The 27,383-nt window shown below is 37.8% G+C and overlaps 1 protein-coding gene across 2 annotated transcripts; it reads left to right on the forward strand.

The window, feature by feature from the left end:
• The first annotated feature begins 3,291 nt into the window (after positions 1–3,291).
• On the forward strand, positions 3,292–25,624 carry tmod1 (tropomodulin 1). Of its 2 annotated transcripts, XM_049472089.1 has the most exons (10): positions 3,292–3,578; positions 10,832–10,988; positions 12,008–12,127; positions 15,529–15,618; positions 16,538–16,668; positions 18,001–18,108; positions 18,666–18,809; positions 19,531–19,675; positions 21,025–21,130; positions 22,909–25,624. In XM_049472089.1, the coding sequence occupies exons 1-10, from the start codon at positions 3,459–3,461 to the stop codon at positions 22,925–22,927; spliced, it is 1,140 nt and encodes a 379-aa protein (XP_049328046.1). In that variant the 5' UTR covers positions 3,292–3,458; the 3' UTR covers positions 22,928–25,624. The 2 variants fall into 2 exon arrangements, with proteins under 2 accessions (XP_049328046.1, XP_049328047.1); XM_049472090.1 differs by lacking the exon at positions 21,025–21,130 and having other exon boundaries at positions 3,293–3,578.
• Positions 25,625–27,383: the final 1,759 nt, after the last annotated feature.

Here is a 27,383-nt window from a genome sequence, read left to right on the forward strand (position 1 = left end):
CTCTCTCTCTTCTCTGTCTGTCGGTCTCTAATTATCTTAAAAAGTTGCAGTTCAGTTTTAAACCAACACAAACTTTAACAAACACTTTCTATCAGCTCTCTCAGTGAGAACATTTGAATAAATTGTAAAATCTAATCAAATATCAGACAAGCCTCAAACTGCCTGTAAATGCTCTGTAAATATATTTCTGCCATTTTAAGTCTCAGAAATGTAATTATTTTTTGTGAAGATGTGTTACAGTTAATATAAAAAAATAAACTAATAAATAATGTGCAAAAATATTTTTTTCTGCCAAAACAATTTTTTAAATTAGTTTAAAGCCTAAATAATTAATGTGATTTTATTTATTTATTCAATATCCCAGCAGACAAACCAACAAAGTACAATATGTATACAACTTAAAATAAGTTAATCATATACTATAAATTATTTACATTTTACTAGCTTGGCAACCAAAATTATTTAGGTAAAAAATGAAAAAAAAAGGTTGTTTGTTTATTTATTTATTTATTTATTAGGTTTTAATGCTATACAATAAAAACAAAAATGAAACAAAATAAAAAGAAGATAACTAAAAAAAATGAAATCACCAGACAACAAACAAAAGTGGTGAGAAAGGAAGAAAAGAAAAGTAGGTAGAAAAACAAAATATATAATGTACAAAAAAAAAACACAAAAAATGTAAAAACTGCTCACATGTATAAAATAAAAAAAAAATTTTTTCTTACTTTCACACATTGCATAGTATAGTTCCATATGTATGAATTCTTACGTATGAATTCTACCAGTCAGGTTATTAAGGAGCAGTAAAGTTACTACAATGAAGTGCGGAGTTATACAGGAGTTTTATTTTAGTTCTCCAGCACCGAGAATGGAGCATCATTAGCATTAGCCGCTAACCACGCTAAACACTAGCTCTTTAGCCTGCTGCTAACCCCGGCTAGCACTCCTGGAGCAGCATTAGCATTAGCAACCTGCTAACTGCACTAAGCTCTAGCTCTTTCATGTTCAGAGGCGAGTATATTGGACTGTAGTCTGCATGTTTACCTCGTTAAAACAAGCTACGTGGGACAAACCCCTAGCTAATATCACCCTGGCTTACCAGAACGCTCAGGGTTCCTCAGTGTAGCGCTGTCATGCGGCATTAGCCACTAACACTAGCAGCTAGCGGATAATGCTGATGCTCCAGCCTTTGTGCTGGAGAAATTTAAGAATCTAAGCTTACTGTTAAAAAACGTTAGCGCTTTACTCACCTAAAGAAATTTGTGTAGATTAACATCCAGCACTCATTTGACTTTTTAAAAAAAAAAGGCCCTAACACCACCACCCGGCAGCAAGAGCTGCTGAATTTTAAGGAAACATGGCGACACCCCTGTTCCTTACTATTGTCCCATAGTGCGCCTTATAGTGCAAAAAAATACGGTATATACTTTTTAAAAACACTTTTATACTTATTTTTAGAATTTTCCATTAGTATATTTTATGGAGAAACATAAGTATTTAACCAACTAAAAAGCCTATTGGTTATTTTAGCTATTTTGGCCTGCTGTAAACATTCACAATCCTCTAGACAGTAAGTTTATGGATCCATGATGTGTCTTCTTTCTTAAAACAAACAGTGTGTCCAATCCAGGAACCATTTAGGAGCCTGTGTTTTTTTTTTTTTTTTTTTTTTTTTTTTTTAAAGAGAGTTCACCTTATTTTTTCTTTTATTTAGTTTGACCCCCTGACCTTCCCGGGTTAAACAGGACGTTGGGGGTATAAATACACTCAGCCAGCTGACAGCTGTTCTCTTCCTCTGAGCTGTCTGATCTACAATCTCAGCCTTAGCTTTATCTGTCATTGTTCTCACTGCTTAAACGCTGCTGCTCTCAGACATGCTAATTCTGTGAGACAAGTCTGTGTTGCATCATCACATTATCAGTCACTTCTGGGAGGGGGGGTTTTTAAACAGAAATTTGTTTGGTGAATGATCAGAAGAGAGATGTATCTTTTTTTTTTTTTTTTTTTAAAGTTATGTAAAAAAAATTTTTACATGAGTTTTTCAAAAAGCAGTTATGAAGTTTTAAATTGGGGTAAGCATGTTTAAAAAAGTGAAAAAAGGACAAATATAAAAAAAAGCTGTTATATCGCTATATTCTTGGCGATATGATAAAACATTGACATCTTTAAAATTATTTTAAAAAATATACTACTGCAATAAAAGATTTTAAAACATTTTGTTTTGTATTACTGTAAATTCTGTACATTCAAGTAAAACAAAAAAAAGTCAAATTAAATTTAACTAAGACTCTTATTTTGTCTAAAATAATACTGTAACCAAACTTTAAAAATGTAACCAGTAATGTAACAACAAAAATCTACCTCAAAACTAAAGGGTAGCATAAGTACTGCAAAAATAAATTCAACTGCAGTCAAGAATATAGTGATATTTTGGCGATATTATTGCCATTTTACACAATACTATATCGTAATTTATGCATGTGTGTATGCGTGTATATATATATCATTTTCTAAAACCGAAACAAAACCTAACCAATAAAAAAAACATCCTATTTAAGCTGGATTAATGTTGATTATAGGAGGTCTAGTAATGTAATTTAATAAGAGATATGACTGACCCACTTGTACAGATTAAGGTATCTGGGTAATTTACTTAAAATATCTCAGATTTAAAGCAATAGCCTAGATTATCACTAACACTAAATACATTTAATAAAAAAATAGAGTACATCGAGATGGTTGCTGCACAAAAGAGAGGGAGAGAGAATTCCAAGTTTTTAATGTATGTAAAATGTTCCAGAATTAGTTTTTCTTAGTTTTTTTTTTTTTTTTTTTTTTTTTTTTTTAAGATATATGACCAGTGGAAATCTTTTTCTATATGGAGCCTCTAATGAAGCACAAATGATGCACAGTGTTTCTGAACTAGACTTATCTAAAAGCCCTAGGCATCAAGTTATTTTATTTTATTATTTTTTTTTTTTTCAAGTATTATTTTTTTTTGTGCCTTGGAACTCTCCTCCCATGGTTTCCGTTTTTGTCCAGTCACTTTCTTATTGTTGAATCTTGAACACTGCCCTTTACCCGAGGCAAGTGAAAAGAACCTGCAGTTCTTTAAATGTTATTCTGGCTTGTCTTGTGACCTCCTGGACGAGTTGTCCATGCCCATTTGGAGAAGTTTAAGTAGGCCATCTATTGACTTGATAACATCACTAATGCTTTGTATATTTTAATATTGTTGTGATTTACCATCTTTATAATTCATTATTTGCTTGAAATCCAGTCTTTAAAAATGATTATTAAATTTTTTTCCACAGGACTGGAGGGGGTGGCATCAGCTGCCTGATTTTTCCTGCCGACCCCTCCTTCCTACTTTCCTTGCGTCCTATTCTTTCCTTTTTTTTTTTTTTTTCTTTTCTGTCTTTTTTCCCCACCTTCTTTCCCTTTCCCCGTTCATCATGTCGTACCGTAAGGAGATGGAGAAGTATCGGGACGTGGATGAAGATGAGCTATTGCAGAAACTCAGTGAGGAGGAGCTGAGGAGGCTGGAGGATGAGTTGGAGGAGCTGGATCCTGATGTAAGATCTTTTTAATGTTTATCGAATAACTCTATTCCTATTAAGGGTGAGAATATTATGATACAGTACCCACGATGAGTGTGATATGACACTGATGCTGAGAAAAAGATCTGTAAAAATCTGTCTCGATAGTCATTGCTATCTTCAACTCAGCCTATTTTCGTGCCTTTTATGTTTAAATAGCAACAGTGCTTATGAATATATCTACATCAATGAGCGTGGTGGTCTGGAAGTAAGATGTGTTTAGGTAAATTTCTGGCGTATTGCTATCTTGGCAGTGGAAAACACAGGTGCGCCCCTGACTGATTAGAACCCTGACAACAGTCAATAGTCAGACGTCCATTTTTATCTTGGCAACGCAGATGCACCACACGCTTACTTGTCCCGTGGTTACAATAGCAAAGACACACTGATATGCCCTAAACACATCAATAATGTTTTGCAAACAAAAACAAAGCGATATAACGCAATATCTGTATTTTATATAATATATTATTTTCTCTATAAGGGGTAATTAAGGTACTGTACTGACCGATAAAATAGATGTCAGGGCTAGGGCTGAGCGATGTGCCCCTTAAATAATAATGCAATATTTCAGGGTATTTTAGTGATTACGATATTATTAGCGATATGAAAAAACACTGAAATATATTATTCAATTCAAGAATATAATACTTCAACAAAATAAAAGTTTAAAAGTTTCTTTTTTCTAATCATAAAGTTTCAAACATTCAGCAGAAACAAAATAAATGTAAACTATTGTCTGTTTTTTTAAGCAATTTAGCAAGGTTTTTTCAAAAATAATAATTATGTAACACAATGAATATTATAACATATAAATAATGTAACGCAGCATGAAAAAATCGACCATAATACTAAGGTGTAGAATATTTAGTGCATGTAGTCCTGTCACGATAATTACATTTTCGACTTATCGTACAGTAAATGGACTATTTTTGGTATCTGTTGCGTTTAATTGTATGTTTGTTCACATATATAACAGTGAACAGTAGCTAAAACATTAAGCTAAATTCATATCTTAAGTTAAAAATATACTATAATAAAGGGGAAACAAAAACAAAATTAACTTTAAATGGATGTCAGTGCAAATCTTTTTTTGAGCATTTCTATTGGTCCGTTCACTGTAAAATTCTTATACTATATAAATAACTTGTCAAAATAGGACATAAAGGAAAAAATAATAGAGGAACAGTATATGGACAGAAGTTATGGGATGCCTGTTTAGGCATAAAAGCGGGAGGATTAAAAAGAAAGTTTGTTCTTAGGCATCTGCTCATGGTAGAGTACCTCTCCACAAAGACTAGCCGGGAAAAGCTGCATGTATGCATTTTCACATCTGTGTCAGCAGTGTTTGCGTGTCCATTTTGTTGCATTTGCTTTGAAGTTCTAATGCGTTTCATGAGGTGCGAGTTTAAGACCTTCTTCACACCCCTGAGTGTAATCCCACCAGAAGAACACAGTGTTCTAGAACCTGATCATGGGTCTGAGGGAGGCGTGTCAGAGCAGCTGTGAGTGGAGGTTGATGGAGGTGAAGGTGAGGCGTCGTCTCTGTTCCCCCAGAGGAGAAAAGCCGAGCTGGGTTTCATTTTCCCGGTGATGCAACGGGCTGCAAATCAAGGCTACAGATCACAAGGGGGTGTGCATCCTAACACAGACTTAGCTTGACATTTAGGGCTTGTTGCCCGGGCAGGGATTAAGTCTGGTTCTGGACTATATTCTCTATTCAGTGGAGAGTTCCCATTCAAAAACCTGCCTTGGAAATTACCTTTGTCATTCGGCTTGAATGCTTGTACAGTACAACAGTTTTCTCTTGAAATATCTCAGCTTAGAAAGCAGTGTAGTCAGCCATGCTTCAGCACCCATTAAGCAAGCAGGGATATCTTAGGAAACCCGGGTATCAAACCCATAACCTTCAAATTAATAACTGTATTAACCAGCATTGTAAGTTTAGTGGGTCTGACTGATGACCACAATTTTGATTAAGAAAAAAAGCTCTAAAGCTGTGCTCTAACCAGCTCTAACCAGTAGTAATATTAAGGGTACTGGGTACTGAACCCACGCCTTGTGATTTTTTTTATAACCCAGTGCTTTAAACAACGGTGGTAACCAGTATATTAGGTATCAAGACTGTGGGTTCAAAACTCCAATTCCTCAAAGCTGCCACTGATTGTGAGCATGCCAGGATATTGGGTATTGGGTTTGAAACCCAAAGCCTTGTGATTTTATAGCTTGACACTTTAACAAACAGTGGATGTGTGTCAGAGTGCCTGCCATGCCAACCATCAGTGGCAGCTTGGTGGATTAGGATATTAAACCCCCTGCCTTGTTATTTAATATATCTGTGCTCTATCCATACTGTGTTTGAAACCCAAAACCTTGTGATTTCAAAACCTGACACTTTAACCAACAGTGGAGTCTGGTATGAAACCCACAACCTTTTTATTAATAACATGGCATGCTCACCATCAGTGGCAGCTTGGTGGATTAGGGTATTGAACCCACAGCCTTGTTATTTAATATCCTGATGCTCTAAATAGCAATAATGTTAAGGATATTGGGTTTCAAACCCAAAACCAACAGTGCATTTAGGGTGGTGTCTAGTATAAAACCCACAGCCTTGTTATTAATTGGATTTGTAACCAGCGCTTAAAGCAACTGTGGGATTAAAGGTATCCTGTATTGAACCCACAACCATCTGGTTCATATTCTAGAGTTCTATATCTTAAGTCACTATTGCACCTATGTAGAGGTACTAAATTGCTGCACTTTAATAGCTAGAGCTGTTAATTGGAGTTCTAACCAGTAGTGGCAACTTAACAGACCTGGGTATTGAACCCAAGACCTTTTAATGAAAAAACTCTTGTGAAAGTGCTCTTACCACTAAGCCATCACTATAGCAATGTGTGCTGCTGTATTTTGGAGCTGTGAGGCTGATCTGTTTTTCTTTCACCTTCTGCTGTCGTGTCAGCTGTGCACCATTTGTCCTCCCACAGCTGGTGCCGCTTCTCACTCCCCAGTGTGAAAACACTACTGTGAAATCACTGGTGGTCATTTTACACCCACAGCAAGGGGGAAGGATATGGGGTTTTTAAAACTTGTTCTGTTTTTTTGATAAAAATGCACACTTAGTGACGGTTTAAAGCAGCACTAGGTAGGATTTCCTTGATTTTTGATCTTTTTAAAGAAGTAAAATTACAGCTCGAAACTCACTGCAGTGCTGCATTTAGGTGTAATAGGAGGATTAGCAGTGCTCTCGTGTTTGTGCCGGAGCTCCTCTGAGCTCAAACCAGGTTCTGTAAGTTTTCCGAGGCGGCCGCGACCAAACGCTCGTGAGAACTGCGACCTGCTTTCCCACCTTTAGTTCTAATAGTTCTACAAGGACTACTGGTTCATTCTATACAAACTAACATACAGACACTCTAGCAGAAGCAGGAAAGAGACCGAATATGTTTGTGAAAGCCAGAAATCGAGAAAGAGAAACTAAAATCCTCCTGAAACATTTATTATCACACACTGCAGCTGTAGGGGGAGCCCACGAGCACAAAATCTCAATCCTACCTAGTGGAGCTTTAAGTGTGTCTTTTTTTGCACTATACGTGGCTTGTGTGTTTTAGGGTTTTCCCCAACCATGGCTGCACTTCAGCGCTGCGCTGAGAGAGCCAATCTGGTGGAGCTCCAGCTCTCTGGGCATTTATCTGGACGTGTCGACACCCAGATGCCAACAGCAGAATGAATGAGCAGCTGAAAGAGAGAGAGAGGGAATTAAAAACTCCAGGCAGACCCAAACAGAGCGAGAAAGCCAGAGGTGCCGGACAAAACTGACCATAAATACTGTTTGCGGACAGTCCGGCGCACTTATACTGCCATGGAGAGAACACAGCTATAACTCCTCAGTACAGAAACTCCTCTTTAGCTGACTGAAATTGACCAGAGAATGAGTGCTGCACTTCCAGACCAAAGAGATGAAGAGAAGGCTGATTTATTTGGCTGGTTGTTTTGTGTTAGAATGGGTTTATTGGTTGTTTGTTTGTTTTTTTTTGTTGTTTTTTTGGCAAATGGTCTTATTGAAGAGTTTTTTGGTGACTGGGTATTTTGGTCTAAGTGTTCAGTTGGTTTGAGTCGTTTAGATGGTTTGGTTGTTTGTCTTTTCATTAAGTTTTTTTTTGTCTGGATGGTTTTCGTTGATTGGATTTAATGGGTTAATTTGACTTATGTTTGGTTGTTTTGGCTTTTTAGTTTAATTATTTGGTTGGTGGATTTAAATCGTTGTGATTGGATGGTTTGGTTGTTTTGGTTGGTTGGCTTTTGGTTGAATGAGTTGGTTGTGTGCCACCCGTTTTATTTTTATTATAATGTTTAAGTTGGTTGAATTTTGGTTAAGAAGTTTGAATGGGTTGATTGGTTGGTTTTTGGTTAAAGGGTTTGTTTGAACGGTTCTAATGGGTTGATTTTGTTTGGATCATTTGGTTTGGTTTGTTTTTAGTTGGGTGGTTTGGTTGGTTGATTTGGTTGGCTTATGGGTAATTTTAAGGGGCTGTCTGGTTGACTGGTTTGGATGAGTTGGTTATTGTAGCTTTTAGTTAATTTATTTTTGGTTGGTTGGCTTTAGGTTGGGTGGATTTAATGGGCTGATTACCTTTGGTTGAGTAGTTTGGTTGTTTTGGCTTTTAGTTTAATTAGTTGGTTGGTTGGCTTTAGGTTGAGTGGAATTGATTGATTGGCTTGTGTTTGAATGGTTGGGTTTTGTCGTTTTTAGTTGAATTATTAGTTTGGTTGGCTTTAGGTTGAATGAATTTAATGGGTTGATTGGCTTGTTTTTAAATGATTTATTTGTCTTTTAGTTGAATTATTAGTTTGGTGCTGTGATTTGGTACCATTAGCATATGGTCTTCTCCTTCTTGGCTCTGATGGGTCTGAAGATAAACAGCTGGAATATCTGATAAGGCTTTGGCTGAGGTACGGTGTGTTCTGCTAATTGTCCATTTTCACGTCTCTACAGACACACACACTGGTCTCAGCTTTAGATAGCGGAGTCTGTGGCACTGATAGGGCCCAGCTGTGCAGTGTTAATAATAGCTGAGGGCAGATACTGCTTGTGCGGGTGCCCTCCTGGTGCTCTTACAGGGCAACGTTATTGTTCACTGGTGTAATTCTTCAAGTGCCTCTCTCAGCAGTCTGCAGTGAACGACGTTGCAAATCATAACTTCCATTATGGAGCTCACTTTGCTTTTTGAAAGGCTGTTCTCGCCACCCTGAGTTATGGATGACATGTTTATTAGGCTGTTTGTGTGTGATTTGTTGGGGGGGGTGCTCTACATATTTTCCCATGAGCGCCGCAGTGCCTGGCAGGATGGCCTGGACTGCTAAATGGAGTTGAAATATATAGAAAAATAGATTGAGAATGGACAAAAAAGATAACAGATGGTTAACACCTTGTTAAAGCCAATAAAACAAGGAAAATGCTCCAAAGCTGTTAAGAGTAGTTTTAAAAAAATGAAAAGAATCCATAATTCTTTGAATTTTAATGTTGAATATATGCTTTACACAGATGTCACCAAAAGGCTCCACAGCAGAAGAACCCCCACAGTTCTGTGGTTTTAACTAATTTACAGCATTCAACACATCCCCATTATCCCCATTATCTATCTTCAACTACACTGGAGTTAGCCAGCTATCTACTGTTCATTCCACCTTAAGTGGTTATGCAAAACAAGGCTTCTGGACTGTTTAAGGTGGATTAAAAAAAAAAAATCTAATGTTACTTTTTAACTTCATCCACAGCTGTATTTGATCACACCAAGGTTCTTTCACATGAATTTATTTTTATTTTTTCCATGTACATTGTTTGGACATAAGAAACGTATATGATTTTGAATTTAGTTTGATTAAGGCACATTTTAAGCGACAATAGTAAAAAACAGGGGTGTTGCCATGTTTCATTTTTAATGTCACCTAAGTAAACAAAACTGTAAATCTAAAAAAACTTTTAAACTCATATGAGCACTGGATGTTAATCTACACACATTTCTTTACTAAAAAAAAAAAAAACAGCAGCACTTAGCGCTAGTAAACGCCACCACCGACAGCGCTACACTGAAGAACCCTGAGTTTTCTGGTAAGCCGGGGTGATATTAGCTATTGGTGTATTCCACGTTGTTAGCTTTTTTTAACATGGTAACCATAGAGGCTACAGTTCAATATACTCACCTTTGAACAGCGAAAGAGCTAGCGCTGTGGTTAGCGTGTAATGCTAACACTGCTCCAGTCTCAGTGCTGGAGAAACTTTACTGAAAATTATAACTTTATATCAGCGGAGTTGCTTTACTGCTCCTTACAATCTGACTGGTAAAACTCATTCATTATACAGTGTGTCCCAATTCAGGGGCTGCATCCTTCGAAGGACGCGGTCTATGAAGGTGTGTCCTTGGAAGGATGGATAGGCTGCGATGGCGGTACTGAAATGGGACGGTCTACCCTACGGAGTATTTCCTGTTTCCTGTTTGAGATTCTACCCGCCACAACTAAAGTCAGAGCTGAGAAATGAGGCAGAGATTTTGATTCTCGTTTTGCTTCAGATCACAAAATACCAAATTAATTAAGTCCAGGTTAATTAACTGTGTGATTACGTAAATATTTTAAATGTGAACGGGTGGAACTGTACAGAAACAAATAAAAGGGCGTTTGAAATGAAGTTGAAAAAAGAGAATAAATTAGAATGAAGTATTTTTTTTTTTTTTTTTTTTTTGCTGAAATAAGCCGGCACGCAATGAATCTTGGGATACTGTAGGCTGTGAAGGATGCACCTGGTGGATTCTTCGTTTCCGAGGAAATGGGACAGCCTAGTCGCACTGTGGTGATGTAATTGGCCTTCAAATGAGTCCTTCGAAGGATGCAGCCCCTGAATTGGGACACACCTATAGTGTGTGAAAAATGAATGTGTTGCTAGTCATATTTTCTCTTTCGCTGCTTCCTTCAGGCTAATTTGTTTGGTCCAGAGGAACGCCAATGAAGCTGTGCTGCTTAATGGAGCTCATCTCTAATTGATCAGCCTGGTTTAATGCATCCAACACAGCAGAAGATCAAACAGGCTCTAATTGTAAAATCAGACTGTGTAAAAAGGGCCTTAAATATTGTTTGTGGACTTTTTTATTTTATTTTACAAGTCATAAAAAGAAAGTTAGTAACAGTCAGCAAATAAAAAACGTAACTGTTGTGTGCTCCTCTTTTTTTAGAATGCTCTGTTGCCTGCTGGTATGAGGCAGAGAGACCAGACTAAGAAAGCTCCGACTGGAACGTTTCAACGGGACAACCTCCTGGCGCACCTGGAGAAACAGGCCAAAGAGCATCCGGACCGAGACGACCTGGTGCCCTTCACAGGCGAAAAAAGAGGTGAGAACCAACCAGCTACAGCTAATAAACTGTGGTATGCAGTGAGCAGGGGGGTAAAAAAAAGGCAGAGAATTAAGCAAAGACCACATTACAACCACTAAGCCTATTATGCTGTTGAAGCCTGATCCCACTAATACCTCAAAGGTCATGTTGCAGATGTTTTGGTGAACATTTAGGACCAACATATACTTACAATGTATACAAAATTATTTAAATATCATTTTTTACAATTGTTTTACAATGTTGCAAAGCAGCATTACAGAAATGTGGTAGCAGGACAGAGAATCAGACAAAATATTGAACATGCACTACAGAACCTTGGTACAAACAGATTTGCTTCAAAAACCAGAGACTGTAAAAAAAGATGGACGCCGTGTCGCCGTTCCCATTCATTCAATGAAAATGAAGCCAAAATCTTCCGCCATGTTGACGATCCTGAATCCCGAGTCTGTGCAGTAGAGACCAGAGGAGGGAGAAAGACTGATAAATATATTGTTATTTAGAGCATTTATTTGCAGAACATGGGAAATGGCTGAAATAAGAAAAAAATGCACAGAGCTTTCAGACCTCAAATAATGAAAAGACAACAAGTTCATATTCATATAGTTTTTGAAAGAGTTCAGAAATCAATATTTGGTGGAATAACCCCGGTTGGTTTTTAATCACAGTTTTTAATCATGCATCTTGGCATCATGTTCTCCTCCACCAGTCTTACACACTACTTTTGGATAACTTTATGCTGCTTTACTCCTGGTGCAAAAAAATCAAGCAGTTCAGTTTGGTTTGATGGTTTGATGGCTTGTGATCATCCATCTTCCTCTTGATTATATTCCAGAGGTTTTCAATTTGGTAAAATCAATGAAAAACATGATTAAGTGGTCTCTTTTTTTTCCAAACTGTATATGATCTAAATGGTCTAATTTTGGCTGAAAATCATCAGAAAACAATACATTTTAGATCTTTCCATTTCTAGAGCCAAAGACCTGTGTAATGAATGTAAACTTTAATGTCTTTTGTAGGGAAACCATGGACTCCAAAGACGAAGGTTGTTGATCCAATTCTGGAGGACGTCACCCTGGAACCGGAGCTGGAAGAGGCCTTGGCTAATGCCACTGATGCCGAGCTGTGTGATATCGCAGGTACACAGCATGTCTGAAGCTCTTTTAGCTCTTTTAGTACATTACTCTTTTGCACTTTGTTTCACCACATATCTCCTTATCTTTGTTATTTTCATCTAATACTGTATTTAATCTCACCAATAATTTTATTTTATTTTTATTTTAATATTTTGTTCTCACCATGTGTGTTTGTTTACCCACCTTCTGCTTTCCAGTCGCCTCCATCCATCCATTTTCCACCCCTCTGTTCTCTCACTCTCTCTCCGCCACTCTGGTTCACCTGACTCTAAGCCATGGACTTTCCTAGCAGGTCATTTTGCATGTTGGACTAATGCTGCATGCTGTGCTAATCTCTGTATATTTCTCACATTCACTCCAGAACATCATTAAAAGGCATAGGTTAAGAAAAAAAACAATGCTCCATGATCCAATTAGCATGGTGCTAACTACATGTCTAATACTTAAATCATATTCGTCAGGCCCCTTTTCGCAGTGAGCGCTAAGATACGGCAGGTTTAAGTTCATTTTTAGGTTTAACCCGCAAAAATAAAAGTCCAAAGGTTCATCACTTAGGTCTCCCTCTTTCATACTGTCGCTATCTCGTGCTGTCTGTCCCTCCCTTGCCTTGTCTCTCACTCAGTTTCACTTTTTCTTACGCTCTCGTGCTGTTTATCTCTCTTTCGCGCCGTGTCGCCCTCTCTGGTGCTGTTTCTCTCTCTCTCTCTCTCTCTCTCTCTCTCTCTTGCCCACTCTCCTGCTGTCTCGCCCTCACTCGCTCTCACTTGCGCTATCTTGCTCTCACTCACGCTGTCTCTCACTGTCTCTCTCCCCCCCTCTCTTGCTGAGTTTAAATTAAGTATTTAGTATTGTCAGTATGCAGCATAGCACATTGCGAGGCACCCTGATGCACACACACAAACTCTCTAGCTCGCTTGCTCTCACTTGCGCTGACTCTCCTCCTCTCGCTTACTTGCTTTGTATCTTCGTCTTTCGTGCTGTCTCTCCCTCTCTCGTGATGTCTCTTTCTCTTTCACGCTTACTCGCATTGTCTATTGCTGTCTCTCTCCCTCTCTCGTGCTGTCTCTCCTTCTCTCGTGCTCACTCGCGCTGTCTCTCTCCCTCTCTCGCGCTGTCTCTCCCCTTTTTTGCACTGTTCTCTCTAGTGCTGTCTCTCCCTCTCTCGCGCTGTCTCTCACGCTCACTCACGCTGTCTCTCTCTCACCCTCTCTCGCGCTGTCTCTCCCTTTTTGCACTCTCTAGTGCTGTCTCTCCCTCTCTCGCGCTGTCTCTCACGCTTACTCGTGCTATCTCTCTCTCCCTCTCTCGCGCTGTCTTTCCCTCTCTTGTGCTGTCTGTATTTCCCTCTCTCACGCTGTATCTCCCTCTTTCACGCTCACTCTCGCTGTCTCTCTCTCGCTGTCTCTCCCTTTTTTGCACTGTCCTCTCTCGTGCTGTCTCTCTCTCTCTATAAGTCAGTTTTAACATTCTAACACGGATTCTTTTATTTACATTTAAGTACCCATTATTATTATTATTTTTTTATTTTTATTTTTATTTTTTCCACATGGGCATGGGTTGCCATGTTGAGGCGGGTGAATTCCCTGCGGGCTCGTTCCTCTGCTGTAATGCCTCATTGAGTGTTCTCTTTCTTCAGCGATGACTCACCGCTTTTCTGGAAAGACTCATGGCTTCCAAAAAAGGGGAGCAAAGTTTTTCAGGCGTCTGATTCGTCCTGCTTGATGGAGAGCTGTTGTCATAGAAATTGGGTCAGGCATTTTTTTTCCTCGTGGGATCACGGTGCAGCGTTCAGAGCCCGGGACATGAAAAACATGCAGGAATAGACTGATGTGGTTCCATTTTCACTGGAAGAGTACAAGTGTATTGCATGTAAAGTATGCATCCATTTTTGGCCAACATTAAATGATTGGGCTATTTTTAATATCAATTATATATCTCATCAGTGTCTGGCATGGGTTCAGCGGGGGAATCGTACTTTAAAGGCCTTTCTAGTTATTTTTTATACCATAAAAGTATAGTTTAAAATAGTACACTAAAATATCTCAAATATGCTGGTAGAATAGTTGGTGGATAGACTGATAGGCAGATATACAATGATGTGATATTGCAGATTTCTTGTGTTTTTGCTTTTTTTTGTCATACTTACATTTTTCTCATTATCAAACAAACTTTAATATCAGACAAATATAATATAATATTATTATATTAAAATATAAAATTTTTTAAATGATGATTTCATTTATTAAGTTAAAAAACCTTCCCAGGAGAAACCAACCAACCAAAATTACTCCAAAAGGGCATGAACAACTCATCCAGGAGGTTACAAAAGAACCCAGAACAACATTTAAAGAACTGCAGGTCTCACTCGCCTCAGTTAAGGTCAGAGTTTTAAGGATTCAATAATAAGAAATAGACTGAGTGAACATGTTATCCTAAAAAGAACACAACAACCCATCTCACATTTACCAAAAATCATTTTGATGATCCTCAGAACTTTTTAAATATTTTTTGGACTGACGTGACAAAAGTGAAACTTTTTGAAAGGTGCATAAAACTAACACATAATTTCAGAAAAAGAACATCATACTGAACGTAAAACATGGTGGTGGTAGTGTGATGTTCTGGGAATGCTGGACAACTTGCTGTAGTAGATGGAAGCAGGAATTCTGCTGTTTATCAGAAAATCCTGAAGGAGAATATCCGGCCATCTGTTTGTGACCTCAAGCTCAGGTGTACTTGGGTTCTGCAGCAGGACAATGACCCAAAGCGCACAAACAAGTTCACCTCTGAATGGCTTAAAAAAAATAATAATAATAATAAATGAAGGTTTTGGTGTGGTTTAGTCAAAGTCTGATTAAGATGCTGTGGATGATCTTAAACAGGACATTTATGCTGGAAAACCCTCCAATATGTCTCAATTAAAACAATTCTGTAAAGAAGAAAAGACAGAGATGTGAAAGACTCATTGCCAGTTATCGGTAAAGCTTATAAAGTTTATTAGCTATTAGGTTTAACCTTTTTACACAGGGCTAGATTGGTTTGGCTAGTTTTTATCTTTGTCTGATATTAAAATTTGTTTAATAATTAAAAAAAAAAGTCAGTATGACTAAAAAGCTAAAACAAAAGAAATCTGTAGGGGGCAAATACTTTTCTACGCCGCTCTATGCTGGTAGAATAGTTGGTGGAGTGCAGTTTATGGAGTAATGTGCTGTACAGGACTGTTTGTGCTGGGCGTCTCGGCTCTGTCTCTCCCTGTCCTGCACGAGCTCTGCTTACATCACCAGCACTCACCAACAGTTAGAGGAGATTTACAGCTTTCTCTCCCCTCCTTCAAACACACTCTGTATAAACAGTCACTCTTTTTTTTCCCTTCTTTCTTTCTCTCTCTCTCTCTCGCTGTACAGCTATCCTGGGCATGCACACTCTGATGAGTAATCAGCAGTATTATGAAGCTCTCGCCAGCAGTACCATCGTCAATAAACAGGGATTAAACAGTGAGTATCTATCTCCCTCTCTCTGTCTCTCTCTCTCTCTCTCTCTCTCTCTCCCCAACACACCTCCAACTTAGCCCACTGACCCTTCAGAAACAGGACAAGCTTCATTGTTTAAGAATGAATGTGTTTTAGAGTCCAAAAAAAGATGTTTTATGGTTAAAAAAAAAGAAAAGAAAAAGAAAAATAGTTCACAGGTGGTTGGATCAAATGTCATTTGTGAGGTAGTGTTTCATTTGGGATTTGGGACATGGCAGGTCACGTGACGTGTAGTGGAACGTGGTTTAGGAAGTAGCTGGTCAAGTGGTTTGTCACATGATTGGATGTTTTAGGAAGCGTAGCAGGTCACATGTAATTGGATGTGATTGGTCGAGTATCGTGGGTCACGTGTAGGGCTGCAACTAATGATTCTTTTGGTAATCGACTGATCTGATGAGATTTTTTTTTTTTTTTTTTTTTTCAATTAGTTTATTAGTAAACGATTATTTCTGCCATGTCCTCCATCTCTAAAAAACGATAGAAAAAGCTGATCATGAGATTTAAAATGCCTTTAAATGTCTGGGTGTTGTTTAAACATGGAGTTTACTGATATTTAGTGATTTAAATATTTAAAAATATGTTATGTTTAGGCACTTTTAGAGTCACAGACTAAGTTGAGTCATTTACCCATCTCGATTAATCGAATAAATGAACAATTTTTCCACAGTTTTCAAATTTGTAGTCAAAAATAAAAAAAAGTTAACATTGTCGATTATATCAATTAATCGTTGCAGCCCTAGTCACGTCTCATGGGGCGAAGCAGATTGTGTAATGAGACGTAGTGAGTCGTGTGTCTGAGTGCGGTTTTCACGTGATAAGTCACTCCTATGAGGTGAATTGTAATTCTGATCATTGTGTAATTACATAAAATGTGATTGGTCAGGTGTGATCCAGTGTACACAGTATAAGCCAGTTCCAGATGAGCAGCCCAATGACACTGATGTAGAAGAGACCCTGGTGAGGATCAAGCGCAATGACCCTGACCTTGTGGAGGTCAACCTCAACAACATTAGGGTAATTCCAAAACGCACACACAAGCACACGCGCACACATTAAATACTTTATTTTGTTTCCATATACAATATAATAAACAATAAGGAAACAAAATATTTCAGAAAAATTGTCCGAACATGTCATACAAGGTATTACAACATTTCATGTATTCCCTACTTATGGATAAAGAAAACAGCGCCTTTTCCAAATATGCATACTCCCAGTGATCGCTGAAATAGAGCAGAACTTTACTAGTTGTTTAGCTTTTACTCTACTTAATCCCCCAAGACCAAGACCACGCACTGCCAATCTATGCACGTGACCAAGACTTCCAAACACCAGGACTATCAGTTGGCATTTAAACCCTAAATTTTCAATAGCACTAAGGTTGGTACTTCATCATTTTTGAAATATATGACTTCCAAATACAGATCAAATGCACAAGATATTTCATACAGCACAGCAGTCCTTTGACTCTGGGACACACACACACACACAGACACAGACACGCCTTCTACAACCTTAACCTTAAATCCAGGTGCTCACATGTTACTTTCTTTACCATCCTGGTGCTGACGTGTAATAGAAATACGAGAAATCTAAAAAAAAAAATAAAAATAAAAAAATCATTAAAAAATTACTTTATTTCAGTAATTTAGTTCAAAATGTGAAACTCATATATTATATAGATGTATTAAACACAGTGTGATCTTTTTTTAAGCGTTTATTCTTTTATTGTTGATGATTATGGCTTACAGCCAATTAAAACCCATAAAATCAGTGTCTCAGAAAATTAGAATATTATATTGGCAGTGTGGGCATGGATAAGTTTTGGAAGAATAAAAATATACAGAAGGTTTTGGAAAAGTCAGTTTATCGATGGAGAAAATCTATTTTGAGCTAACAGATACACATTTTTATTTGATTCGTTTTATACCTTCTATAATCAATTTTAATTACAGTTTTTATTGATTTTTGGTTTATTTTCCACGTCTGATATTTCATGAAAAACTAATGGAAATTTTTCGGTTAAAATGTGTATGAACCCTGTCTTATATAATATTCTATATATTTTTTTTAAATACTGAATTTTGGGTTTTCATTGGCTGTAAGCCATAATCAACAATAAAAGAAATAAATGTTTAAAAAAATATCACTGAGATTAATGAAATAAAGTAAGTTTTTAATTATATATATATATTTTTTTGCATTGCACTAGTATAGCAGAAGAATGCATTTGCGCCACCATAAAAATTCTCCAGAAATGCTGAAATCTTTACTAATGCTGCTTGAGTGTGTTGTATTTAGATCAGCCAGGCTTTGTGTATGAGTTGTGTGCTGTTGTTTTGGTAGAATATCCCCATTGCTACTCTGAAAGCTTACGCAGAAGCCCTGAAAAACAACACGGTGGTGGAACGGCTGAGCATCGTGGGAACTAGGAGCAACGATCCTGTAGCCCATGTGAGTCACTCGCACTCCAACACTTATAAACATGCGCTTCTGATTAAATTGGCTTGAAATTAGAATCTTAAATCTTGATCACAGGTCTAAAAAAACAGGTAATAATGTTTTAAAGAATTACACAAATTTAAACTAATTCATTACATTCATTTGTTTCTTTACTTCTTTTGATTTAATATCAGAGAATGTTGGTGTAAACCCTTGTTTTCAGTAAGCTCAGTAAAGTGTGACCCTCTTAAGAAGCAATAACTTCAACCAAACATTCCAAGTAACTGGTCATTAATCCTGACTAATGGGAAGAAAGAAGTACTACGGGACTATTTATCCTTACAAAACAGCTTTAGCTGGAGGGAATCAAACAGCATGAGTAAAACTTTTTTTTTTTTGCTCTATAAGGCGCACTATCAACGAATGTCTATTTTCTGGCCTATTGTCATACACAAGGAACACTGGATTATGAGGCACAAAATTCAGTAGTAGCTTTGACCCTTCAGAATGTCACATTTCAGAAATGGCAAAATGTCTAGTGTTTGTTTTGCTTATATTTGCTGTGTTAGGCGATGGCGGACATGCTGCATGTCAACACAACTCTGAGAAGTCTAAACGTGGAGTCCAACTTTATTACTGGAGCTGGAATCATCGCACTTGTAGATGCGCTGCAGCACAACGCCACCCTGCAGGAGCTCAAAATCGACAACCAGGTATAAATATAGTATTTCATTCTCATATATATATATATATTATTATTATTATTTTTTTTTTTTTTAAAGCCGACGTGGGGAAACTTTTTTTGTTTTTTTTTACATTATTATAAACATCTCAACTTGGTTGTAAGGATTTCTGAATTAGATCTTAATTTGCTGAGTATAACAGAGCGTTTTCACACCTGTAGTTGGTTTCTATGGCCCGGATCAGGTGATGAGTTCATTTACTTGGTTTGGTTTCACACAGGCACAAACCTAAACGCACCAAAAAGCACACCAATAAACCACGCGAGCGCATTGTCTCCTCTGATTGGTCAGAGCTGTCTGATGCTGGTGCAAGAAAGTAAATACAGTGAGAGGATTCTGTTTCAGTGTGTATATCTGTGCAGTGTAAAGCTGCTTTAACACAAAATGTGTGTGTTTTGACTAGGACGTGCAGTGCAGATAGTAGTAAACAGAGTCACACGGCTGTGAGCAGTGAACACTGCACAATACCGTGCGCTTAGTGTGTAAATAGCATGGAGTAGCAGAGACAACATTTGTTCATAGCAGTATATTATCTGGCTAAAATGTCAGATTAAGCTGCACCTTATCAGCAGTTTAACTCAATTAAAAGGAGTATATTTGATTTAATATTTGATAAAGCCAGTACCCAGCTCTAGTAGACAGAATGTCTTATTAATAATTATATAATTGTGTTTGTGTGTATAAATAACAGAGTCAGCCCCTGGGTAATAAGGTGGAGATGGAGATTGCCAGCATGCTGGAGAAGAACACCACCCTGCTAAAGTTTGGATACCACTTCACCCAGCAGGGGCCACGCCTACGCTGCTCCAATGCAATGATGAACAACAACGATTTGGGTAAATTTCTTAAATCAGATTTACTCTCAAATGTTGTCGGTCAGCCGAGAAATAATTGATGTCTGATGCTTGGTTTCTTTACTTGAGGCTAATGGAGCTACATGAGTTAGCACTGTAGCATGAGGCTAAACCAGCCTTATAACTGAAATTGTAATCTGTTTATGAAATAATGTAATTTTTTGATGATATTCATTCAATCTGCCACTTTTTTCATGAACTAGGATTTATAAAGGTTTTTAAACATTGACACTTTAATATCCCAGCAGACAAGCCAACATATCACAGTTCGTTAAATTTAGCTGTGCTAATTTAATCATGATTTCATTTAATTAATTTAGATAGATAGCTAAGCAATGCAATGTTAATATCATAACTGTATCTCAGTAAACCTATTCTACCGTATTTTTTTGGACTATAAGGGATTTTATCAGTGAAATTAATCATACATTTACCTCAGCAGTGCTGCTTAAGTCACACGTGAGTGAAATTCACACAGTCTTTTGTTAAATGAATAAATGCTAATGCTTAATTAGCTCGGCTAGCTCAGTGCTATACTACCGTATTTTTCGCACTTTAAAGCGCAACAGAATATAAGGTGCGCCGATATAAGGCACTAGCGGTTAGCAGCTAATGCTGGCCGACAGCGCTACACTGAGGACTCCTGAGTGTTCCGTTAAGCAAGGGTGGTATCAGCCACGTAGCTCGTTTTAACATGGAAAACACGCAGACTACAGCCCGATATACTCAACTCTGAACGGCAAAAGGGCTAGCAATTAGTTAGCACTTAGCGGCTAATGCTGCTCCACCAGTGCTATCCAGGTTTAGCAGCAGCAGGCTACAGTCTGATAATATTCACCTCTGAACAGCGAAAGAGATAAAGCTGTACTTCACGGAGTGGCTTTACTGCTCCTTATAACCTAACTGGTAAAATTCATACATAAGGCGCACTGGATTATAAGGTGCACTGTCGATTTTTGGGAAAATGAAAGGATTTTAAGTGCAACTTACAGTAAACAAAATATATATTTTATCAGTGCAGTTTTTGTCCTACATTTACCTCAGTAGTGCTACTCAAGTCATGTTAGAGGAAACTATATGATGCAATATGAATTAAAATAAACAAGTCATTGTTTTGTATAAATTGCTCAGTCTTGTCGCTTATTCTGCCGACAGAAAGAGAAACTACAGAAGCCAACTTCAGACACCAGAATTTTATCATTTTAAAGAGGGACATTCTTGAGCAAACACTCATGTGTATTGTCTTGTTTTTTATGAGCTATGTTGTGTTTAATCTCGTGTGTTAGAGTGTGATATACAGTATTTTTGAGTGTGTGATGTATGTATTGCAGTGCGTGTAGTTCGGTCGGACTCGGACGGAGCGATCACCTTCACCCTGTCCGTCCCCGAGCTGGAGAGAGCCTTCTGTAAAAAGTTCAAGTTCTCCTCCAAACCCAAGTAAAAGCAGGCACTTCTCTTTAAATTGGCTCTTTATTTCCTGCCTCCAGAGCAGCTCAGTTCCTGCTCTTTTCCAGTTCTGGAGTTTGAGAGTTCTCGTCTTTGTCCTCGCCACACCTCCTGCTCTTCTTCTTGCTCTGTTTGCAGCTTGTGGAGTTTTTCCTCCTGCGTAAAGCATTCCGCCAGCGTGCAATTCCTTCTCTGATGTTTTTATTGTCTAGGAACTTTTTGGCTATTGATCTGAAGATGCTTCTCTCTCAGGGTTCCAACTTTGCTCGGCCTTGTTCCTCAAATATGCCTTAAATACTTTCTCGCACTTTCTCTCTCTGTCTCTCGCACTTAGTGCAGAATAAGTGCTGCTTTATTTTCTTTTCTGGAACCTGCTGTCTTGTTTAGCTTGCAATATCTTTATTATCTACTAAGTTGATGTCCCTAGGCTCCGCCCAATGATGTGTTTCTCCATAGCTGCTATTGTGAGTAGAGCTCAGTAGGTAATGTGTGTATAAACAGTGCTGTGCAAAAGTTTTACCTGAAAAAAAAGCACCACATATGATTTGAACAGATGCAAATAAACATACATACAGTGAAATGTAACAAGGAATTCTCATTTTTAACTAAGTATATTATATCCTGTGAGCCAAGCTGAAGAACAAAGTGTAGAGATTCCAGATTTCTCCTGGATGCTCCTCAGCCAGCATGTGTATATTATGTTCAGTTCCGTCAGCAGCTCACCTGATTTACCACATTTACCGAACCAGGTGTTGATTAATATGGTGAGAACTAGAAAAAACTCTATTAAACTCAGATGAGGAGAGATTAGGAGATGTTATAAGGAAAAATGTGCTGTTTGTATTTATGGTAATGCTGAGCTAATGTGTTTTACTGAGCTAATACAAAAACTTACTTCACAGATAAGAAGCTTTTTCTTTACTGAAATTTCCACAGGTGCCTAAAATATTAGCACTATATATATATTCAATAAGATTTAATTCCATACTCAATAGAGAAGGAGCTGAAGCTGCTTTATAAACATCTGGAATTATGTGGCAAATTTAGATACTTTAGAAGTTTTTAGTATATATGAATAGTACTCTAAATGTAGGTATTGTGATGACATACACTGAGGTACAGAGATACAGTTTCTCATTAATTAGGGTGAATATACAGCTCTGGAAAAAAATAAGAGACCACTTAACAATTATGAGTTTCTTTGATTTTTCCCAAATTGAAAACCTCTGGAATATAATCAAGAGGAAGACGGATTATCACAAGCCATCAAACCAAACTGAACTGCTTGAATTTTTGCACCAGGAGTGAGTAGCATAAAGTTATCCAAAAGCAGTGTGTAAGACTGGTGGAGGAGAACATGATGCCAAGATGCATGAAAACTGTGATTTAAAACCAGGGTTATTACCACCAAATATTGATTTCTGAACTCTTAAAACTTTATAAATATGAACATTTTCTGTAAATAAAGGCTCTAAATTACTATTTTATTTGGAATTTGGGACAAATGTCCTTAGTTTCTAGAATAAAACAACAATGTTCATTTTACTCAAACTCAGAGAAACTGATTCAGAAACTGAAGTGGTCTCTTCATTTTTTTTTTTCAGATCTGTACACTGAGGTACAGAGCTACTGTTTATCTAGCAGCTGTAACCACAATGGAACCAAATGGGCGGAGCCTGGAGAGATAAATTAGAACACTGTATTCTCTAATGATATGCTGCAAATGTACTGATTATATTTTGTCTATCTCTCACTCTTTCTCTTTGCAGTAAGAAAGAAAAGGCTTGAAGAAGGTCCCATCTTCCCCAAATGTCGGACAAACGTGTAGCAGTGGTGGCAGCAGCGGTGACGGCGCCCCCTGTGGCCTGGAGGTCTGCGGCAGCCCAAGTCTCTTCACTTCCTTCCCTCTTTCCCTCTGATTTGTAACGCTGGTGTCTGTAGAGTACTGTTGACTTACTGTACACCACTGCAGAGACTCTAAAACCCAACACACGCACATACGTCTACATGACGTAAACGCCACAAGTAACTGCAGAAGGTGCTCCAGCAGTGCCGCTCCCATTTGAGTTTGGAGTTAAAGATCCAGGCAGGAGGTTTAGTGTTAAATTTACTATTATATAGAAGCGTCACTCAGTAATAGTCAGCTTTAAAGCTGACGCTGGTTGTGTTCACATGGCCGGCCAGCGTTCTCTCTTCTGTCAACTGCTACTGTAAATATTTAGATTTGTTTTTAAATGATGGTGAAATGATTAGGGTTCTGTTGTGTGAAATCGGCTGATTGGTATGGTAAAGGAAGCATGTCAGAGGATTTATATATATAATCCTAAAGGAAGCATGTCAGAGAGACACACACACATGTATACAAGTGCATACACAAAGACACTTACTTGTATTATTATACTTACAGCAGTAGAGTAACAGTACAACCAATATTGTCACTGAACAACTGCGCACACTTTTTTAAACTGAAACATTTGAAACGACAAATGTAGGGGGAAAAAAAGTTAGGTATGCAAATGTGTTTTCCCCCTGATCAAAAAACACATTTTGTTGATAAATAGGTCAGTAAAGCATAAAACTGTATTTTAGATCACAACAGCCACACCTATATTTACACCTTGTGTGAACATGCGTTTCGAGTTCAGGTAGTGTCTAGGTTTACTTTGGCCAAACAATTACATACTGGGAATGTCTTTTTTTTTTTTTTTTTTTTTTATCCCCAGTGCTAATTTTGTTCTCCTTGCATTTTGCAGTCTGTACTGGGTTCCCTTGGCTTTTAACAGTCTACACTGGGTTTCTTAACTTTTTCAGTCTGTACTGGGTTCCCTTGGCTTTTAACAGTCTCCAATGGGTTCCCATGGCTGTACTGGGTTCCCTGGGCTTTCTGCAGTCTATACTGTGTTCCTTTGGCTTTTTCGCAGTCTCTAATAGATTTATTTGGCTTTTCACATTCTATACTGGGTTCCCATGGCTTTTAACAGTCTCTAATGGGTTCCCATGGCTTTTCACAGTCTATACTGGGTTCCCATGGCTTTTAACAGTCTCTAATGGCTGCCACTGGCTTTTCACAGTCTATACTGGCTTCCTTTGGCTTTTCACAGTCTGAACTGGGTTCCTTTGGCTTTTTGCACTCTATACTGTGTCCTTTTGGCATTTCGCAGTCTGTACTGGGTTTCCATGGCTTATCATAGTCTTTACTGTGTTTTCATGGCTTTTCATAGTATATACTGAGTTCCCATGGCTTTTTTTTTACAGTCTATACTGGAATTCCTTGGCTTTTCACATACTATATTGGGTTCCCTTCATTTTCACAGTCTGTATTGGCTTCTCTTAGCTTTTCACAGTCTGTATTGGGTTCCCTTCACTTTTTCACAGTCTGTACTGGGTTTCCTGGGCTTTTCACAGTCTATACTGGGTTTCCATGGCTTTTCACAGTCTATACTGGGTTCCTTTGGCTTTTTACAGTCTATACTGAATTCCCCTTACTTTTCACAGTTTATACTGGGCTCCCATGGCTTTTTACAGTCTCTAATGGGTTCCCATGACTTTTTTACACTCTATACTGCATTCCCCTAGCTTTTCACCATCTCTACTGAGTTTTCCTAGCTTTTTCCACAGTCTGTACTCGGAATGCCTAGCTTTTCACACAGTACCATTGCAGACAGTTGTGGAAAACTAATACTGTAAAAAAAACCGCATGTTGATGCAAAGTGTAATATAATATTATATAGATATACATCCCAACATGCATCAAATGGATCTTTTGAGGGTTTTTTGGGGTTCGTTTTCAGAATGTACTGAGAGTGTGTTCTAACATGGCATGGCCGTGTTATTAATATGCCTTTAACCTGTGTATGGAGTCACTTCAGCTGTGTTGGGACGAAGGCGTGACTTATGCACAGTATTGCACATCTACACTGTATTTCTACATTTATATATTTTATTTAAGTGCTTTTGCTGTTCAGTGTGACCTTTCTTTATTTTCTCGTTTTTAGTCTTCCCCTCTCTCTCTTTTTCTCGTTCTCTCTCTCTTTTTCTCTCTCTCAGGTATAAGCTCATACCGTGGTATTGAAAGTGGTGCTTTTGTAGTCTAAACCCTTGTTAAAATGCACTTGTTGTGAGGTACGGGTGGTTTCAGAACAGACATGACTTTGTTAAAGGGATACTCTGGCACTCGTTCCACACCGTACCTCACTGGTCAGTTGGTAGAACACCTGAAATCCACATTGATACGTGGCTTTCTGAGCCACGTTTACACTGATAAATGATACAGAGCTATAGTGTATAATTCCCTCCTACTGTCTTTACTCTGGGCCGTTCTGTTCTACTCCCTCAGGTGTTGGGAGTGTGGAGAAGAACACGGGGAAATGCAGACTCACAGGGTTGCCGTTGATCTTTTGCTTGTACGGTTGTGTTAGTTCACAGACTTGTATTTTGTTGTTCTTGTTTGTTTTGGTTAATAAAGTTTGGAATTATTGTGTGTAATCTAGTTATTTTGTCCAGTTTCTGTTCGCTTTGCGTGACATACTTCATCAGGGGTCACAACACCATTCATTCCATGGTGAGTCCCAGGGAGCATCACAGAATTAGCGGTTATCGTTCTCCTGTAAGGGTGTAGAGCTCCAGGATTGTTTTATTAGCTGCAGTGTAAACAGATGTAGTGGAAATTTCATGGTCTAGGCCTTCATTTTCCCAGTGCTGGTAGCATTGTGTCAGTGAAAGTCCTCCTAAATTAGTGCTGTTAGAAACTAACCCTTCCCAACTCAATGTGTAATCATGTTGATGATAAATGTTGTAGCAGTGTAATATTCTTGAGTGTAATAGATTTGTTTAATTAATAGTTTGTCTTATCAGACATATGATAATTCTGCACTTCTTAAACTCTGCACTTAATAACTGATATATTTCATTAGATACAAGATGACTGATATACATTCTTGTATTCTTGAAGGACTAGTGCATCTTCAAACCATCCCTGCTCGTGAAAACGTCACACTAGACCTCATGCAGCTTGGACTGTGTGTCTCTCCACTATTCCTCCAGACACTGGTTCCTTAATTTACAAGTGAAATTCAAATTTTTATGGAGATGCAGATTTCATTTTCCAGCAGGATTTGGCACACTGCCCAGACTGCCAAAAGTACCAATTGGTCTTATGTAATATTCTAATTTTCTGAGACACTGATTTTTGGGTTTTCATTGGCTGTAAGCCATAATCATCGACAATATAAGAAATAAACAATTAAAATAGATCACTTTGTGTGTTTAATACATCTTATATACTATATGAGTTCCATATATGGGGCTGAATTACTGAAATAAGGTAACTTTGAGATGAAATTAATTTTTTTTTTTTTGCTGTAATAGTAATTGTTGAAAGCTATTTTCACAGTTCAGAAATGAAAAGGACACTTGGATATACCTTGGAGGACACTTGAATATTCCCCAAAAAAACACAGGTTATGTTGAAAACAGCAGGTAAAAGTGCCCCAAATCTGAATTTCTGACCAAATCCAATGTTTATTTTCATGATATCAGCAGCCTGAGTCCGAGAGAACACAGTTGGCTGTGCTGTAGTTAGCACAGGCATCTTTTAGCTGATGTATCAGAGCTGGGCATACAGCGCTTTCCTCAGAGTGCATTATCAGCTGCAGTTGAAAAAGAGGCAGAGTCTGGCTTTACATGGCATGCACTCATCCTCACCCTCCTAGTGTTGAGGGCATAACTAGTGATGGGGAGAGTTCCAATGAACAAAGACCTTCCATATTGGGGTAAATTTAAGTTGTTTTAAAAATATATTAAAAATAAATAATGATCAATTCCAATAATACAGCTCTGGAACAAATTAACAGGCCACTAAAGTTTCTGAATCAGTTTCTCTGCTTTTGATATTTATAGGTATATGCTTGAGTAAAATGAACATTGTTGTTTTATTCTATAAAGTTTGTGCAACATTTCTCCCAAATTAAAAAAAATAGCCATTTAGAGCATTTATTTGCAGAAAATGAGTTCTCCTCCACCAGTCTTGCACACTGCTTTTGGAGAAATTTATGGCTCTCCTAGTGCAACAATTCAAGCAGTTCAGCTTGGTTTGATGGTTTTTGATCATCCAGTTTTTTTTTAATTAGGTAAAATCAGAGAAACGTATCATTTTTAAGTGGTTTCTTATTTTTTTCATAGCTGTATATCTTTTATTTGTATGAATCAGCTTTTGTTATCTATGAAGAAGAAAGTTTAAAAGGTG

Source organism: Astyanax mexicanus, chromosome 25 (assembly GCF_023375975.1).
Source record: "Astyanax mexicanus isolate ESR-SI-001 chromosome 25, AstMex3_surface, whole genome shotgun sequence".
Lineage (NCBI taxonomy): Eukaryota > Metazoa > Chordata > Actinopteri > Characiformes > Acestrorhamphidae > Astyanax > Astyanax mexicanus.